Source organism: Oculina patagonica, chromosome 3, assembly GCF_052425735.1.
Source record: "Oculina patagonica isolate OP01 chromosome 3, crgOcupat, whole genome shotgun sequence".
In the NCBI taxonomy this organism is placed as follows: domain Eukaryota; kingdom Metazoa; phylum Cnidaria; class Anthozoa; order Scleractinia; family Oculinidae; genus Oculina; species Oculina patagonica.
In genome coordinates, this window is record NC_135760.1 from 24,527,485 (window position 1) to 24,547,161 (window position 19,677).

Below are 19,677 nucleotides of genomic sequence, written 5' to 3' on the forward strand. Positions count from 1 at the left end.
TATATTCATATGACAACCAAAGAAGTAAAAATGGTTTAACCTCGGAATAGCAAGGTTTCAAGATCACAAGAACCCACGAGGTGTTCACAATAAAAGCTGAGACCAGTTCATGAAACAGCTTGAATCTCATCATGCCCATAGTTTATACAATTTGACTTGCCAGGAGGTATTTTTAGTACCAGCCTTAACATAATCTTGAGTTTTTTGTAGTGTTTGTAATGGGTAATTAAATTACGGAGACGTGTCAAGAGATGGACATGTACATGCAAGATTTATGCACCTTTTGTCATCATCATTAACTTACAGCAAAAGTGCAAAGTAAATTTCATGTATCACTAAGTTTCCAAATGTAATTTGATTATTTCACAGCCACTGTTTCCTTTTCTTTCAGCATGGCTGCTACTGCTTATCACAACAATATTTAAGATTTTGTAAGGTGAACTTGAGTTTAAGTTTCAAGATCTGATCTAGGGCTTGTGCATGACCATCTAATGACACTGCTATATGAAATACAGAATAACCATAATCAGGTGATACAATGGAAATCTGAACCTACCCTCTTCCGCCGCCTCCATAACCACCACCACCGCCGCCCTGCCCATAGGAAGAGCTCTGCTGCCCATATCCGCCACCACCGCCACTGCTGCCACCACGCCCACTATCACCTTGATACCCACCACTTTGGTAACCCCCGCCGCTGCTCTGACTGCTACCATAACTGCTCTGGCCACCAGATTGATACCCTCCGCTTTGTTGGTATCCCTGTGACTGTTGGTAGCTTGATCCCCCACTACTGGCCTGTGTATAGCCACCACTCTGTGGCTGTTGGCTGTATCCCTGGTACTGTGTGGAAGCTGCTGGTGGATAACTGCTTGCGCTGCTGTCAGCCTGATAGCCTGGATAGGATGTAGTCGAGGCCTGGTACCCAGGTGCCGCACCATATGCTGGGGCTGCGGGCTGAGCTGGGGCCTGGTATCCAGTTGATTGATAAGCACTGGTGGGAGCCTGGTAACCAGTTGATTGGTAACCTTGTGCTCCAGCGTAGCTGTCAACAAATAATTAACAGAATAAGCTCATTGCAAATTTCAATGCTAACTTTTTTAATTGGCATCAAATTCTTTTCCCCAGATCCCAGACATTTCTTGCATTAATGGCTTTACGGTGTCCATTGTCCTCGAAAAAAGAATATACATTAACCATCTCTACAATGGACCCCGTCGAGACCGGCTGCAACTGTCCATTTAGAGAGGTGTCCATCTTATAGAGGTGTCCGTTAAGAGAGAGAGTTGACTGTATTAGAAAACAGATCAAGCAAAAACATATTATGCAATCAGGGCTCGAGACTAACTGTAGCCAACTAGGCAAAGGCTAGTAGAAATGCAGTTTTGGCTAGTGGGTTCTGGGCTTTCACTTGCCAAAATGGCTAGTTAAAATTTCAGGAATTTGATTGAAAGGAAACCATACATCGAAATTGCATCTGAGTAACAGAACTCACAAGTACACTGTATAAAATTATCAAAGACTGTTGACAAGCTGAAATAACTAAAAAGTAACCTAAATTTAAATAAGGATAACAGAGACAGTGAAGACGGCAAAATGCCTTTGCCTAAACCTAAGGTAGCTTGAGAATTCTGGCTAGTAGAAAATTGGTTTTCGCTAGTGAAACCAAAGCTGTCACTAGCCAGTAGGCTAGATAGCGAAAAAGTTAGTCTCGAAACCCTGATGCAAAGATCTAATTTGCCAATGTTGAACGTTCTACATTTTGTATCCCCTCTTGATTGGGAATTCAACTCCCTCTTGCACAACTGTATGTTTCTATCTTTCTACTGTATTAAATCATTTAAAATTACAAAAATTCTACACATAAACATCAAAAAATGACAACAGACTTACCCAGTGGCTCCAGTACTTCCACCATACATTGCTGATCCGCCGCTTTGGGCATAACTGCCTCCGTCTGGAGAGGAAAACAGTGTTGCATATGTTACTTTGGCAAATCAGGAGTAGTAGTAAAGAACAATTCCCACATACATGTACAAAGTTAACCTGCTTTTTCTTGATTAAAAAAAAATAGCTCAGGGCTCATTTATTTTTGTAAAAACCAAAAAGTGGCTTGTGCTCCAAATTCATACGAACTTGATGGCTTTTTGTTATTGTAAAAAACAAATTGATGCCAGCTTTTTATGCATCTGTTGTCTTATTGATGATAAATTTTGTCATAACATTTTCAAAGTAGTCTGCTGGACTGTGTTTTCACGGGGAGCATTGAAGTGGATTCACAGACTACTATGACAATTTATCATCAATAAGAGGAAAGGAAAAAAAAATGCTGGCGTAAATTTTTTTTACCCCAGACACCCCCACATATTACACATATGAGAAATAAAGCAAATAGAACTACCTGCCAAAATTCGTTTTAAACTAACATAACATGCCGGGGAATATAAGGCCTTGAAAGTACAATATCAGCAGAGTAGCAGTACCAAATGTGTTAGACTTCATAAAGCTTACAAATACCAAAGAAATCGGAAAGGGGTAAAGGAGCATGTGTTCGAAAATAATGCACTACTTGCGCGAGAGCTTTATATAAATCCAAATAGCTTATAGCTAGCAACAAATTGCAGTTTGTCCTTTTCAATGTTTCTTTCACAGAATTAAAGCTGCTATACCTTCCACATTATAAGTTTTAAGAAATAAATTTAGCAATTTCACAATCGTGACTGTATTCATTGATTTGTCAAGCTGCTAGATTTGACATGCGAAGGTTGTCCGCCAAGATTCATTGCAAAACTTTGCCGATAGAGCAATCTTTAAAGCACAAAAACACACTTACATCCTTGATCAGCCATTGCAAATCCCTGACGATATAAAATGCTTCGATAAAAGGACAAAAAGTCTCCCGTAAAAATCAGAAATCGAAAGCAAATCAAACGAGAAGCAAGCCACGCTTCTTTCGCTTCCTGCCTCGTTTCCGTACCATGACGTCACTACATTCCCCTCGCCTCAGTCCATCGTGCGCGCTTCTCTCTAAATATTTTCCTGATCATCACGACACCTCTTTCAACTCGCATTATTATCGAGCAGAAAAATTCTTTTGATCTCCTTCGTGGCCTGTTATGGGCGCTGGTGGTGTCAGTGGGGAGTTAAGAGATCATTCAGAGCACGTCGATGCGATATTACGCTCGCATTTTAATGTAACCAACGGCAGACCATCAACTATTTCTTCTGCTTCCTCTCGGGCGAGCCAAGCTTCGAGCAGCAGTTTCACTTTTCCGGAGGACGTTCTCGAAGAAATGGCCTGTTTTAGCTGTAGCTCCAATTTTACGCTCTTCAAAAGAAAGGTAATAGCCTGGGTTTAGCGATTGCTTACTGAATTAGAGGACTTTTATCGCATTTCCTTTGCATATTGCGATGGAGTATGGTTGTCAAGGCTTTCGATATTTTCAGAATTTATGATCACACAGTTTACAGTTTTTGGGTTATAGCTCTGCGAAAAAAAAAACCTTTCAGTGTAAATTCGGATGATTTATTGCTTTTAAGTGCGAATAATCAAGCAAAAACTGTAGACAAGTTGCTGTAAATAGCAGTCTGTTCTATTAAATTTATGGCATTTTTAATTTTAAAATTAAATGATAGGAACAAGGGATGATTTTTCATTGGTTTGACGTAAACAACCGTCTCGAAAATATACCCACACTGAAGCTGGTATTTTTAGCTTATTTTGATACTTAACTGCTTTGATATTTCTCTTTCTACTTCCCTTAACCTATATTCCACTTCTGTTTATTAAGCGCTGTCATCTGCATTGGATCAGTTCGGTTTTGATTTGCATGAGGAAAAATGAAATTGGAGGCGAAACAAGGAACTAGGTTTAATAACCACAAGTTTATTTACTCACAAACAAACATAATGCGGTTATCGCTATTTAATGATGTATGTCAATATTGAATCCTGATATTGATCTATTTCCATTTTGGGTAATATTTGAGCAAGCCGGTATATTTAAATTTAAATCTTCTTGACATAAGTCTTTTATTGATATGTAAAATAAGCTTTAGACCAAGTTTGATTTGATCAGACTAAATGCTCCTTCTGTTTTTTTTTTTAAAACTTGCAATTTTTTGCCCAAAAGCTTCGTGGGATGATAAATGTACTGTACAAATGCCTTGCATTTGTAACATGTGTCTGAAAATGAAAATCTCTGATTAGTTTTAATCTCCATCATTTATATTTCTACACCTTTAGTGTCAAATTTGAAGTACATGTAGAAAGACTCTGAGGAGTGTTGAATGGTAAATGCAAGGCATTGTGAGATGGCAAGACTGATATCTTTTCTGTGAGCCAGAGACCTTTTTAGCCTTGCAAAAGAAATTGAGACTCTAAGAAGGCGTCAAAGAAAAATTCGAGACGACAAGACCCCTGAAATTAGGCTAAAATTTTGTGCGACAAGCATGTTTTGAAGGATCATTCACCATTCCTACTCTGGATGTGTAATTGGCTCTTTCATCCGTGACTCTTAACCGACAGCACTTGTAATCAGTTGCACTCATTTTGATGTGTTAAAGACCAGAAATTTGAATCTATACATAATTTCCTGTGTAATGCAGGTGTAAAGTACTTTTCAGTAACTGCCACCATTCACGTGACATTAAACTAAGGAAAACTGCTATGAACACCCTTAGTTATCAAACTAGTGGTAACCACAGGGTAGAAAGTGCGGGCCTGACAGTGTCGATAAATCACTGGACAAAAGAAAATTATTCCGAGTAAGGTCGAGTAACGCGTTTTTATCGTTTCCTATTGCCGCGAACCAATCAGAGTTGTTTTTTTGATTGACAGTTTTGCGAAGTGTAGTCGAGCACGCGGTGTGAATTGAGATGTGATTTTCCTCCGTCGGCAAACTCGCTTTGTTGTCAGTGTTATAAGGAATTTCTCGAGAATAACCGTTGTTGGAATCATTCGCTTTGCCGTAGTTTATCTGTGATACAATCACAGCAGATCTTCACAAAAGTAACACCTATAAAACAACATCTGCAAAACGTAATGTCTGCAAGACAGAAGCCTCGATCTAATGTGACAAACTGTTGATTTTTCGCATTATTATCGCTCTTGGAGACAATATTTTTCTCTTCCGGTGTTACTACAAACTGTCGTGATTGACACATTTTTTGCATTCCGATCGTTCTTAGTGGAAGAACAAAATTTTCAACTTCCGGTTTGCAGATAGCCTTTATAAACGTGGCACGCACGCGTAATACGCAATCCGCTGGTCACTGTCAAGATTAGGGTTGCGGGCCTCTCTTGGGCCCGCAATAAAAGGGCTCATTTTCTCTCAGTGGTACTATTTCCGTATAAATAACTGAAGCTTATATTTTTAGTTGATTAAAACTCAATAAAGGTAAATAAACTGTTGTAGCAAATCTATCATCGGAGCAAAACTTTCTTTGATCAAGTGGGAATGCTCGAAATGTCAGCTTTTCTAAATTCTCTATGGCAGTTTATTTGCCTTTGTCGACTTCCAGTTGATAATCAATCAAGTGTTTCTCTTGCTGTCCAAGGCAGCTTAACAAAAAAAAAACAAAAAAAAAGTTGAAGTCCTTAGTTTAGGAACTTATTTTGATAAGTCAAGCATAAATTACTCATTTTAATAATTTATTTGATATTATGTCTGAGAGTGTAGTTTGGAAGTGAAAAATCATTTAGACACTTAATGTATTTGATAAAATGATAAGGATCAAAGGGGAAAATGAAATATTTATACTAATCAATTAGATGCTATGTGCAACATTCACTGTTGTCAGTTATCTGTTGCTGTACATACGAATTGCTGATGTTTCTTAAGCTGGGAAATTATCAGATGTGTGTGATCCAAACAGATCTTTTGCAAACTTTTTTTACAGCACTCATTGGATGTTAAAAGCAGAGATAAATTTTCATCCTTATTGTAAATGGGAAAATTTGAATTATTAACAGCTGATCAAATTTGGATTTAATTGAATCATACATGATTAACTTTTAAGACTATTGTAATGAACTTATCTTGGCAAAAAGGGATAAAAATGATGGGGCATTGTAAAGTAACTTACAAAAACGCACAAACCTTGTGGAATTCTGTTTCTTATCCCACTTCTGGTTATATACAACTCACAATGCATGAGCATGAAAACTTGTGCTCACAACTTAACGGATTCAAAACAGACTGTGATCAGGTTTTCACTAATTATTCTTATCAATGTATTCAATCATCAGCTGCTATTTTTATGCAGTGATTTCCTTCACTTTCTAGACAATTGTCTGAGATAAACCCAAGTAGTGTCTATTGGAGCAACTCATTGTAGATATTCCCCTACAGTGCAAAACAAACAGCCAGCTGCTTATCAGAACGAATTTAGAGATTCAAGGTGTTAGCAGGGTTGTCGAAAGGTTTTTGAGTAGCAGGTTCCTTCCAAAAAGTAGGCGGCTACAAAACACTCAGAACTTGATAACACACACTCAGAACTGACCTACTTATATTCAGAGTAGCCGGCGCAGAGTTCATAATAGCCGGTGAAATGTGACGGTTGCTGGCTTATTTTGACAACCCTGGTTAGGCCAATAGACTGCTGACAGTCTCTCTTTTGCTCTAAATCTGTGGAGACAAAGACAATTTAACGAGCAGGCAGTCTATCTAGTGAATGCAGAATTCAAGTGGCAAAGCCATGTGTAACCATTAGCACATGAGCTGGAAGAAGAGCAAAAAAGAGACTGCTCTGAAGTTCTTTGACAGCTTGCTGCAATGACTCATTTACCGGTACACCTCTGCCCATGTTTGAACATGATTCTTGCTTTCATTTAAGGTGTTTCTGTTGTATCTTGTCTTGAAGCTTTCACAATTTGATAGTTTCTTGCTGGTTTACCTTTGTGAGAGGGCCAGGGCGAATAGGTTTGTAGATTGACTGACTTGGCCTAAATCACACCTGGATTGCAGTTTTTTTGCGATACATTGAGTGGATTTGTGGACTTCGAAAATACACACACGTTTCTAATCACTGTGTTTCAATTTGATATGTGTAAGTTGTTAAATGAGGAAAGTAAAGTCAAATCTCCTTTTTAAATGTGATTCTATTAAATAATTTTTTTGCGCTTTTTTGTTTCAGAATCTCTGTCGGAATTGCAAGAGACAATACTGCAATGACTGCTTCACGAAAGAACCCAGCTATGTCCCTGGAGAGAACAGCAGGCACTGCTTGACCTGCCGAGCTCTGCAGTCTCCCATAGCCTACAAGGATCATCTCATGAAATTGAAAGTTAAAGACCTTCAAGATTATTTGAGGGCCAGACAGATCTCCTTGAATCACTGTAAAGAGAAACGGGATCTGGTGGAGTTAATTTTACGTCATGTTGAAGGAAGGTCAAATGCTGCTCCTTCGTCAACATCACACTCTCAACATGGAAGGCAACAGCCACAAGCAAACCCTTCACAATCTCATCCACAGAACTTCCATTTTACCAGGATAAACCGACCGAGGGGTTCAAACTTTCAAACACCATCAAATAATACACGACCTGTACAGGTTTGTGCTCTTGGGGGAGGGAGGGGTGGGGGAGAACTCCCATATCAAAGGGGATGCTTGTTGAAAAATTTGAATAAATATTAAACCATTAAAATAGACCAATTTTGTTCGGCTCAAGCTTTTTTGGAGCCTGAAAGATACCATTTTTCATATCTGACCAGGCTAGACTACCAACACAGGATAAAGATGTTTTATTTTTTTATTTTTTCATATGCAACCCTAAGGGAGCCTGATGGTTAAAATATTGACATTCTTTCCTAAAAACTTTAAGTGAAACTAAAACCTGGGGTCAATTCAATTAAACATTTACAGGTGTCATTTACAAGTGTAGCTATTGCTCTCAACCTTCAACAATAGCTACACTTGTAAATAATTAAACTTGTAAATGTTTAATTGAATTGACCCTGTAATTTACACCCCAAAATGAGATGACGAGCACCCCCTCCCTTTAATATTATGGGAGTTCCCTCTACCCTCTTTGTGCTGTCATTGCATGGCATTTAAACACTCCCTTGATTGATTGTACACTCCCTTCCCAAAAATGGCCCTGCAGGGCCCTGAATGTACAACCCCCTAGTGCAGCCTAGTGGTAAGGGCACTGGGCTTGTAATCCAGAGGTCCCAAGTGCAAATTTTCTTCCCTACCACTAGCTGGATTTGTTTTTGGTAGTCCATACATGTAAATCAACTCCACCACACCTTGTCAAGGAAGGACAAAATATGGCGGTTTGCAGAATGTAAAACCCCCTATATCGTCGCTTGCATCTAAGTGTGAACACTCGCCGCCAAAACATGATCTAATTGGGTGATTTGGCATCAAACATTGAAGTTAAGCAGACTGTAACTGCAACTTTCACACTCAAAATTCTCACCAAAAACACTAAGATCAGGCGAATCTTTACACCAGAAGTGATTCAAGTGAACCTGCAAAGTTATGCATCTGATATCAACACAGATCAGGATCAATTTTTCGGAAGATTAGTCTTCGTATCCAAGCTTTCTGCCATTTCATAACCAGAATGTGTTGAACTTTTGGCGCAAAAGTTGTCGTTACGGACTGTCAAACTTCAACGTTAATACCCAATTACATCATGTTTCGGTGTTCATGCTTAGATGCAAGCAACGGTAATAATATACATCATAGTTGTTGACGGTTAAACATGATTGTAATGAGCACTTGGTTAACTAACTTATGCTGTGTAGGTTTCTCGGTCAGTGCCACCAGCATCTCAAAGTAAGAGTCTGAGTGAAATCCAGAACATTGACGAAGTAGAGGAACTTTCAGTGAAGGAGCTCAAACACATTCTTTCTGCTAATTTTGTCGACTTCAAGGGCTGTGTTGAAAAGAAAGAACTCTTAGAACGGGTTAGAACTCTTTGGAATTCCAAGCAAGCACATAAAAAGAAAGGTAAGTCTGTATTGTCGCTGTAGAAAGCTACTCTGTAGAACAGTCAGGGGAATTAGTGCCAGTGTTGGCAAATTTTCGTTGAAGCACTCGAAGTATTTCCGAATTATTTAATTCAATCAGAAACTAGTATGAGCACTCACGAGTACTCTGAAAGCAATCAAGCATACAAATGCGTCATGTTGCCTAGCAACTCCTGGGACAAAAACTGCACGCTCAGTCACTCCTTGGAGAAGTGATGTCGCCATCAACTGGCACTTGTTCACCCGACTGTAGAAACTTATCTTCCTTCAAGTTTTTTATTTAGCTTATGATATCTCCTTTTGGAATCTCTCTAAATTAGAGAGCCACAAGTTTATTAACTTAATTTTTATTGTCTTGTCTGACATCCACCCTCTCTAAATTAAGTTGTTACTTATTGACTGACTGACTAACTGACTGACTGACTGACCGACTAACCAACCTACCAACTAATTGTCAAAGAAGTGTTCGGTTTCCCATCAGCCAAAGTTACTGTGTTCAAAACAATTATTTGTGTCAATTGCTGGTTTTCACTGTCACGCAATCAAAAAATAAATTCGAAATTATTCAACTACAGAAGCTATGAATTTCAAATATTATAGACGATAATATTATAGATGATAAATAGATAAACAATTTCTCCAAGTTTCAGGTCTGTGCGGTGAACCGTTCGCGAATTATTTGCCGAACCTTTCCACGCAAATTTATAAAGCTTAGTATGGAGATGTCATAACTGTGTCCTTCCAAGGGACACAAATATGGCCGCCGTAATGTCAGAGAAACCATCTGGAACTCAATTCTGTTTACAAAAGCGGCAATCTTTGGCTCATGAGCTAGTATAATTTCACATAAACACCACTTATTATATCTGAAATGTTCAATCTGCTAAAAATGGAAAGGAAAGGCCTTTTTTCAAACGAAACAGCTTTGTCACGGCACTCAGCTTGATGTCACATACGATGGAGAACTCAAATATTCAAAATGCTCTGTAATAAAAACGAATGACACTATCGATCTGGAAATTTGCAAAAAGATATATTTTTAGTTTATCTTACGTCTAATGACAACGAAAATTTAGTAGGCCTAGTGAATTTTGATTTCAGAATTTTATGACGTAACATGAAAACCAAGAATAGACCATATTCGTATTCTCGATATTGGACTGGAACTAGCTTGCAATGGAGGCTGATGTGGGGAAATATCATTAAAAAGAGCTTCATGTCATTTGCTTTGAAAAGATTACCCACATTAGCCTCCATTGCAAGCTAGTTCCAGTTCAATACTGAGAATACAAAAATATGGTCTATAAGCTCAGGCAGAAATTATTGCACAATGCACAACTTAAGAATATTTCAATGTTTATTCGCATCAACAAAAATAAAGCATAAAACAGCAATACTGTTATGTAATTGTAATGTTTGTAATGTAGTGTCAGATAGTGTGTATGTGTTTTGAATAAAGCATTAAAAAAGTAATATATCTAAAGTGACTGCCTTTTAATAGACATACACTTTCTGTTTCTCTTTTCAGGCTCAACAGAATCCGAAGAAGACATTGATTCTGAAGATCAATGTAAGATATGTATGGACGCTGGAATAGACTGTGTTCTACTCGAATGTGGACACATGGTCACTTGTACAAAGTGCGGAAAACAGATATCAGACTGTCCAATATGTCGGCAGCATATTTCTAGGATTGTACATGTGTTTAAAGCTTAACCTTGGTTTAGTTTAATAGAAAAGCTCTGCAATGTATTGTTTGTATTAGAAATCTTGGTTGGTAAACAAAGTCTAATACTGGACCAACATATTTGAGTGTATTTACCAACAGATAATCAGTACTTCTGTATACTGTTGCTTGCATCTAAGCATGAGCATGTGTCACCGAAACATTGGTATTGGGTATATCGTCAAACATTTGAAGTTAAGCAACCGTACTGGCAAACTTTCGCACTCAAAATGCTCACCAAAAACACTGAGTAGGGGCAAAACTTTACACTAGAAGTGATTCAAGTGAACCTGCAAATGCATTTTGACACAAATTAGGATCAATTTTTCAGAAGAAGTCTTCTATATCCAATCTTTCTGCCATTTCAAAACCTGAATGTGTTGAACTTTTTTCGCGAAAGTTGCCATTATGGTCTGCCAAACTTCAACTGTTGACAACCAGTCATGTCACATTTAGTATGTAATTAGATCATGTTTTGGGGGCATATGTTCATGCTGAGATGCAAGCGACGGTACTTCTCCAAGATTTTTTTTACGAAATTTACTTTAAGGCTATTGCGAAAAGCTACATCATTTTCAAGTCATTCTTCAATAGATGAGCATAATTTTTTATTAAGCTCTTTCTGGTAAAACAGACAGCGTGGTCTACTTATAGGATAATACCTCCATTTCTCTGTCTCGATTACACTCTGATGAAGATTACAAACACATCATTTCTCTCCCAAGTTGGTCTTGACAGAATGTTTTATTCATGGAAGCAAATTGAATTCAGTGATCTTTATCAGATTATAAAGACACAGAAACAGGGATGAAAAAACAAAGGGTCATCCCACACACATGCACAAAAAAATCAGTTGTTATGAACTGTCCATGTCATATATGCTATGCCTTAGCATTCATTATACTCTCATGGTAAAAAAAGCTTTTCTTCTTGAAAGAAATCCAGCTATTTAAAATTTATGTTTCAGTTTTGGTACATACATTGTCCCCCAGGTAAAGGGACTCGGGACTCGTTTATCAGTCAAGATTTTCTTTAATTATTATGGTCTTTGTATGTTACACTTGTAAACCATATATATCAATATTTAACATTGTTCATGTAAAACATACTGGTTTGTTAAATTCTTATGCATAAATGTAATATTGTTATAGTTGTATTTCATGAAAAAAAAATGAGTTAAAATTTGAAGGGACATTTAAAATCATTTAAGGAAAAAATCATTATGATGGATTTAAATAACAGTTTCCAGTTCTACTCATTTTCTCTGAAGGTTCATTTTATTCCTTGTTCCCTGTTTGGTTTAAATTAAGTATTTTTCAAGTGTCGGGTTGTAAAAAAGATTTCTTTAGTCCACAATATTTTCCCTCCAACTGCTACATTGTACATGTACTTGATAATGCATATTAATAAAGCTAGCATTGCTTTTTTATTTAAATAAAAATATAGAGAACAACTAACAGCAAACTTTTTGTTTGTATCCATTCGTAAAAAGCTCAGGGTTATGGTTAATTGCTCATTCAGATAATGTAGTGTAACCAGTAAAATCTGTCTGAACAGTTCAAGTTTTCGGGCATTTTACTGTGAGCTTGTCCATCTAACATTGTCTTTTTCTAAAAAAAAATTGGTTTATTATCAAAATAGTATGTTCGAAGCCGATCCGATGCGGCAAGCTGAGGAGAAGAGGTCCCTGAGAAGTCTCAGCCACCAATGAATAGACCTGCCTCAGCCTTAATCTGCGCCCACTGCAACAGGGACTTGTGGGAGGCGCGGTGGCCTAATGGTTAGCGCGCTCGAATCCGAGTCGAACGGCTCGGGTTCGAGGCCTGGCCGGGGCGCTGCGTTGTGTTCTTGGGCAAGACACTTTACTCTCACAGTGCCTCTCTCCACCCAGGTGTACAAATGGGTACCGGCGAATTTACTGCTGGGGGGTAACCCTGCGATGGACTAGCATCCCATCCAGGGGGGAGTAGCAATACTCCTAGTCGCTTAATGCTACGGAAACCGGGATAAGCTCCGGCTGTATGAGCCTCATGGCTCGGACACAGACTTTACCTTTTTTTTTTACTGCAACAGGGACTGCCACTCCCGCATCGGACTTCATAGCCACATCAGGCGCTGTAACCAGATCACCTACGGCACAATAACATAATACTCCGGATTGACGGATGCCTACTACTTACTACGTGTATGTTGTTTCTTGCACCATAAACATGAGTGCAAGTCAGACTACTGAATGTGCACAAGTTTCAAAACTCTGAACTGTATATATTAATTTGTTTATCAATGTTTCTTTGTCCCGGGAAAATGGGATTTGGGTCACCGAGACTGGGAATCACAACCCAAAAAATGGGAATGGGATCTGGGCTGGAAAATGGGAGTTATACCCCCTCCCCTCTTTCATGACCCTCTCAATAGCTTTTCATATTTGACTGGGATTAGAACTGGACTAATGGGCTTTAAGTTTTGGTATGCATGTCACGCCAGCTTCTCTCGAATATCTTGTTGGTTCAGGATACCGTAAAATTCCGGTTATGAGCCCTGGGCTTATACAACTTCGTAAGGGGTTTTGGGTGGGCCTATAAACGGAGGGGCCTATATCCGGGAGGGCTTATAAGCGGAATAAAAAACGTTTCCAAACGAGCCACGAGAGTGTTGATCGAAATACGTTTTTAAGTTAAAAACGTATAATAAAGCAACATTTAGCCCAGTTCATTACTGTCATCCGGCAGAGGGGGCTTCTATCCGGGAGGCTTATAACCGGATGTATTTTTTTGTTGCCAGATAGATGGGCCTATAACCGGGGGGCATATAAGTGGGAGGGCTTATAACCGGAATTTTACGGTATATAATTTCTCATTCTCATCCACGAATCGTTTATGATCCATGCTTTTCCAAGCGCGATCTCTTAAATATTTCGTATGCGAGCGGGGTGCGCACTAGGCGGAAACTACTCGTTCCAGAGGCCGCGATCCTTTGGGTAAAACGCGCTGGCCCTGGGAACGAGATTGTTATTTTTTTGCACGTGCGTGAGAGGGTAACACGTGCGCGCAAGGCGGAATTTTTAATTTCGCACGAGACTTGACGCGTGAGCTCCCGAGAGGTTTCTACTGAGACCTTCTGCGCCAGCAATAACATGCATATTATTTCTGCTTTAGACAAGGCACGAGGATAAGAAGCCTTAGATTACTTCTAAGGACTCGTCCTTACTCGTAAGAAATTTTCACTCTTAGTTAATTGGGGAGAAGAAGCAGTTGAAATTTGGTAAGTAGTTACAATGCAAGCTTCTAATTAAATCAGTTGAATTAGTAAGGATAATCCTTTAAAGCCGACATCCAACAGTTAATTACTAAATGATCAGAATTACAACCTGACTGTGGAATTTTTCAACTATGAAAGAGAGCAACGACACAATTCGAATTCCTCAGAATCAGATGATCTCAAACTTCGCACGGATAATCGACAAATTGAAACAGTTTTCGCACGATTTTAGCGCATTTAGCTCATCGGGTATGCATTCCCTCGTGCACGCTGCCATTGTTTAGCTTTTGTGTGTGTAGCTTTTGTACGCACCGCAAAAGTTTATTAACGCAGTAGTAAACTTGTTTTTGGTCTTTGTTAAAAATCGAAAAAAAGTGTGTCCCGTTGTAAAGAGAGAGTTACAAAATGTGGATAATTCGTGCAAATTTCCCCAGTGACGGTATAAGACGTTAGTAAAGCGTGAAGAATGTTAAATGTTAATTAAAACATGACAATTCCTTAGAGAGCGAATTACTCCAACGAAAGCATCTCAAAATGTTTTACAATGACCCAAATCTAGTCTGCATCTGTTATTACTAGGCTATTTTCTTGGTAGTGGTATTGTTTAGTTTCCGGATCCGGCATGACCGAAAACCCTTACCGCCTGTGAAATGTTTTTAATTCAAGTAAATTTGTTTTTGTACTTAGGCCATCCCAATAAAATGTTTCGTTTCCCATCGCCCGACCGACCCGTTTTTTTTCAAAAAGTAAAAAAAAAATTGCAGATTCACTAGTCAAAGAAGCAAGTACTTTAATTTACAAGCATACGATCTTGTTTTATGAACAACAATTGACATTATGTGATGTCCTTGCCTTTAGTTTTGATTAAAGAAAGAATAACGGAAATCACGAACGAAATAGCCACCTTTTCGCATTCGTAACCCGAGGCTTTCTTCCTTCAAGCGTTCCATCTTTTTCCTTTTTTTTTTTTTTGCCCGACCGACCCACCCACCATCACAAGAGACGAGGCGATGGGAAACGAAACATTTTATTGGGATGGCCGTAAGGGCTTTTCGTTGATACCCTTTTGGCCTCGCGTTTAGTTTTGCTTTCGAATAAGTTCATATTTCATGCTCTCGGTGCCCTTCAATGGGATTACCTGTGAGATAGGCATTCGACTCGCCAACAGTTGTAACTTTGATCGCGTATAGTTGTTTTCCTATCACTACATTTTTGTCAAGGAGCAATAAACGGCACGCAATGCATGCAGAAGCGAAGACGTTTCCCAGGAAATTTGTCAAAAAATTAACGTATAATAAAAAAAAAGTAGATGACAACTTCTGTACTGAATGATTCTTTTAACAAACGTTGCGTTATCTTAGCTTGTGGCGTGACATCTGGAATAAGCCTGATCATCGATGACGTCATCGCTTAAAAATGGCGCAAAATACAGTCCTGGTACGAAAATCCGCTGTCAAATTATTTCTGTGTACCTTATTATAGGAATATAACGAGACATTTGATCAACGCGAACAAAATTGACGCGTAATAAAATTAACGCGAATTTAAGAAAAGTTCTCGTTAAATGCTTGTAGTAAGCGTGTTTAAAAAATTAACGCGAATTTTTGAAATTCGCGTTAATAACATGTATCGTTAATTTCCTATAATAAGTTTATTTGATTTTTCAAAAATTCAGTTTGTCAATCAATTTTGACATATGCCAGTCAACTTTCTGATAAGAACAGATTCTGAATTCATATCCATTTCAGTTTTAGTTCCATCTGCATATACAGAACTTATTTCGATTTTCTTTTTTACACTTTTTTAAATGCCTTCCAGAGCCAGTGTCGTTTTATTATGACGACACAAACTCTTCACAGAGTAAATTGCAGAACGTTTCATTGTTTTCACTTTGCTTTGCCAGGCAATTTGTGTGCAGTGATTGAAATAACGTACTTGTGGCTGGGTGAAAGGTGAGCCAGGACGGAGTTTATTCCAAATGGATTCTATGCGGGATGAAGCGCAGTCCTACAGCACAGGGAGCGTTGGCAGTGAAACACCGTTTTACTCCAAAATGGAATTTAGCCCCGGCAACGAAATTCCTCCTCGCTTAAATACTTTCAGTGAGCCATCTTCATATTGGATGGAAATTCACGAGAAAACACAATCATTTCAATCAGATTTTCAAAACGGGAAACCATTACGAGTCTTACACTACTCTACTAGTTCTAAAACAGACATACAGTTTCATGAGACGGGGAGCTACCAGATTCCAGCTTCCCACGACACGGTGCCTTTGATTTACACCGATAATACCCCTGGGGTAACTTCTTTAGATCCGAGTGAAGCTCAAACGAGAATGCCATCATTTTGGGTAGACATTCCATCAGATTCAAATAAGGTCCATCAGTCTCACAAGGCAAGTTCTATCAACGGAATTTCGCCCCAGCAGACGGGAAACCCTAGGATAAAGTATCCTGATAAAACCCCTGAATTAACGTCTTTGGATCCGACGAACACTCGAAGGAGAATGCCAGCATATGGGGCAGGCATACGGTTAGATTCATATAACGCCCATCAGTCTTGCCAGGCAAGTTTTACCAAGGTAATTTTTCCCCAGGAGACGGGCAATCCTAGGGAAAAGTATCCTGGCATACGGTCAGTTTCAATTAAAGCCCAACAGCCTCACCAGGAAAGTTCTACTAACGGAGTTTCGCCCCAGCAGACGGACATTATCATGTATCCTGATAATACCCCTGGGATAATGTCTCTAGATCCCAGGGAAACTCCAACGACAATGCCATCATATGGGACAGGTATACTGTCAGATTCTTATAAGTCCCATCAGTCTCAACAGCCAAGTTCCGCCAACGGAATTTCGTCTTTCCAGACGGGCAACCCCGGGGAAATGTATTCTGAAAATACCCCTGGGGTCACGTCTCCTGATCAGAGAGAGGCACAAAAGAGAATGCCATCCTTTGGGGTAGGCACACGGTCAGATTGGGATAATGTCTCGCAGACTCACCAGGCAAGTTTTACCAACGAAATTCCATCTGACCATACGGACAACCCCAGGGATACATATCCTGATCAGACAGTAATTACCGACGAAATGCATCACTATCAGGTGAATGCTGATTGGGAGAGTGATTTAGGCCAGGAGAAAACCAATAAGAAGTTGCAATTTTACGAGAAGCCGTGTGATACTTTGAATGAGAAGCGCGACGAAGGAGAAATGTCGTCTCACCAAACCAGTCCTTCGCAGGAAGGAAAACCATCGTCCCAAACTGATTTCCAAAAAGGAGCGTTGAACAGTCAAGCTGATGCGGGGACCAACGAGGAAATGAAGCCTTCTTACCACCAGAAGAGCGCTAACAGAAGAAAGTCCCCCGACCAGCCCGTTATTTCAGAAGAGATGAGTCACAACTTAAGCGGTACACGGGCCTGCCCACGCTGCCACTGTCTTTTGACAACCCAGCCGCTATCTTATCTGCCGTCGTTGAACTTACAGAAAGCTCACGCTAGACCATCGGTCATCATGGTCCCACTGAACAAAAAGGTAAAGTCAACATACTAATACTCAAGTAACGTACCGATCTCGTTATGATTTTTATATGAAATTTATTAACGTATATAGCCATATGTTTTCTAACGCGCGCTCTGGTTGTGTGAACTTGTTGCATGACATACAGTTGTCAGGCCAAACGGAGACGCAAGTAGACGCACGTTTTCGCACTTGCGATGACTTGCGTTTACTTTGGTCACGTTTTTCACCCATTGGCCACCCAACGCAAGTCAACGCAAGTCTTGCTGTTTACTCAAAGTCCTGAATTGCATTGCGCGCAGTAGAATTGAAATGGCTCTTCTCACAACTTGTATGCACTTACGAGTAAACTTGCGAGTCCGTTTGGCACTCAACACAAGTCTGTATGCAAGATCAACTTGCGATTACTTGCGTCCACTTGCGTACCAGTTTGGCCAGGGCTTTACGGTTATGACGTACTATTCGTCTCAGACGTCCGTGGACAAGGGCTTTTTTTCGGCCCGCTTCACGGACCGTTGGTTTTAGTCTGCGGTTCAAAAATTCTGATCATGTGATAATGTTTTTGTGGCTCTGCGGTTTGCAAAACACTGATCACGTGATGCCATTTTGGTTGTTAAAACCAAAATGGCATCACGTGATCACGCAAAATAACACGCAAAACTGATGCCAACAACCTGTTCCCGCGACTAACATCATATTTCTTTAACTAGGAAAACTCCGATTCGTCTAGTGAAGATGAAGATGATGAAAAAGCACAAAAGAGATATTTTCGCGTGAACATTAGCGGCACAACAGCGAAATTTAAGTTGACAAAAGAGGATTGGGCCAGGATGCCAGTCAAGTCGTTACCAAGCGGCGGCCGTTTATTGAGCGGGCACTGGACCCACATATTCGCCAACAGGGTGAAGGAAAGCAACCCATGGTGCAGTGTGCGCTTCAATAACAATCACGTGAGAACGCCAAACTCGCGCAAGATCCACTCGACCGTGTTTTTCAGAGGAGCGGCTGAGTGCAAGCGCCCTGAATGCAACGTGAAAATGAAGTTCGTGATTCGTAAAGAATACGGAAAGCGCGTGGAAGTGACGTATGTCGGGAATGTTTGTCACAATGACCAGCCGGATACAGGGAGACGCGTGACGGAATCTACGAGAAGCCAAGAAGCAAACACACGCGCTGCGTGTAAACTTGCCGCGGTTAACGACTAAATTTCAAACCAAATAGACACACTTCTTGCTACAAACATTTAAACATTTAGTAATTAATGATGTAAGATGACCAGAGTATTTATAATAAAGTTGAAACTTAAAAACTCACGCTGTCTCCATCTCGTTTCTGTAGCATGGGGCGACTAGGAGTCATCAGTCCTTCTTCAAGATTGGATGCTTACACCCATATGGTCCAATAGGGATGCCAACAAACCACCACGGCAGGGTACCCTTTTCCCTACCCCTACCCTAAACCATCGGTATTTTTGTACGCATTCTGAACCTGTTAAAGACTAGTTTTTCTTATGCGAAATGAAGGAGAAGCCACGAGCCAAGCGGTCACACTGCCGGAGCTTATCCCGGTTTCCGTAGCATTAGGCGGCTAGGAATATTTCTATCTTTCTACTTCCCCCTGAATGGGATGCTAGTCCATTGCAGGGTCCCCCCAGCATTATGTCGCCGGTACCCATTTATACACCTGGGTGGAGAGAGGCACTATGAGAATAAAGTGTCTTGCCCAAGAACACAACACAAGTGACCCCGGCCGGGGCGCCTCCCATCTTATGCGAAATATTAACCATTAATTCTATTTTCTTCTTATTCGATAGCACTAGCCTTGCGCCTCGTATTTTAAATGATTTTAGTCTCATTGATGACGTTGAGGACGTTGAGTGAGGTCTATTTATAGTACGTGTATCTCCTGACTAAGACAGATCGGGTATCATTTATAGCTTTATAGGTTTTGACGATTTCGTCAGTTTTTGTCAGTTTGTAGACGATATAGTTGCCGCGCAACTCGCCGGCACTCTTTATTAACTTGTAGTTAGAAAATGACACACCGACTGTTAGGTTCTTGTCCAATAATAATTATACTACTGGTAACCACAGGTTAGAAAGTGCGGGCCTCGATGCAGTTAAGAGAAGGTACTGGGAGAAAAGTCAGTTTTTCAGACAGTGTCGATAAATCACTGGACAAAAGAAAATT

At 39.8% G+C, this 19,677-nt stretch overlaps 3 protein-coding genes across 4 annotated transcripts in view; 2 read left to right on the forward strand and 1 right to left on the reverse strand.

The window, feature by feature from the left end:
• Positions 1 to 2,985, reverse strand: part of LOC144647163 (uncharacterized) — a 23,539-nt gene extending 20,554 nt beyond the window's left edge. Inside the window, exons 1-3 of one of the 2 annotated variants that reach the window (XM_078506920.1) lie at positions 2,834 to 2,985; positions 1,894 to 1,957; positions 557 to 1,045 (exon numbers count right to left, since the gene is read on the reverse strand). In XM_078506920.1, the coding sequence (XP_078363046.1) occupies positions 557 to 1,045; positions 1,894 to 1,957; positions 2,834 to 2,849 (569 nt within the window). In that variant the 5' untranslated portion in view covers positions 2,850 to 2,985. The remainder of the gene's footprint in view (positions 1 to 556; positions 1,046 to 1,893; positions 1,958 to 2,833) is intronic. The other variant, XM_078506921.1, reaches the window with a different exon arrangement.
• A 16-nt stretch (positions 2,986 to 3,001) lies between these two features.
• On the forward strand, positions 3,002 to 12,170 carry LOC144647171 (E3 ubiquitin-protein ligase RNF34-like). The gene is made up of 4 exons (XM_078506931.1): positions 3,002 to 3,341; positions 7,137 to 7,553; positions 8,756 to 8,960; positions 10,509 to 12,170. The coding sequence occupies exons 1-4, from the start codon at positions 3,117 to 3,119 to the stop codon at positions 10,694 to 10,696; spliced, it is 1,035 nt and encodes a 344-aa protein (XP_078363057.1). The 5' UTR covers positions 3,002 to 3,116; the 3' UTR covers positions 10,697 to 12,170.
• A 665-nt stretch (positions 12,171 to 12,835) lies between these two features.
• On the forward strand, positions 12,836 to 18,727 carry LOC144647160 (uncharacterized). The gene is made up of 3 exons (XM_078506917.1): positions 12,836 to 13,967; positions 15,868 to 17,502; positions 18,198 to 18,727. The coding sequence occupies exons 2-3, from the start codon at positions 15,943 to 15,945 to the stop codon at positions 18,690 to 18,692; spliced, it is 2,055 nt and encodes a 684-aa protein (XP_078363043.1). The 5' UTR covers positions 12,836 to 13,967; positions 15,868 to 15,942; the 3' UTR covers positions 18,693 to 18,727.
• The last annotated feature ends 950 nt before the right edge of the window (positions 18,728 to 19,677 follow it).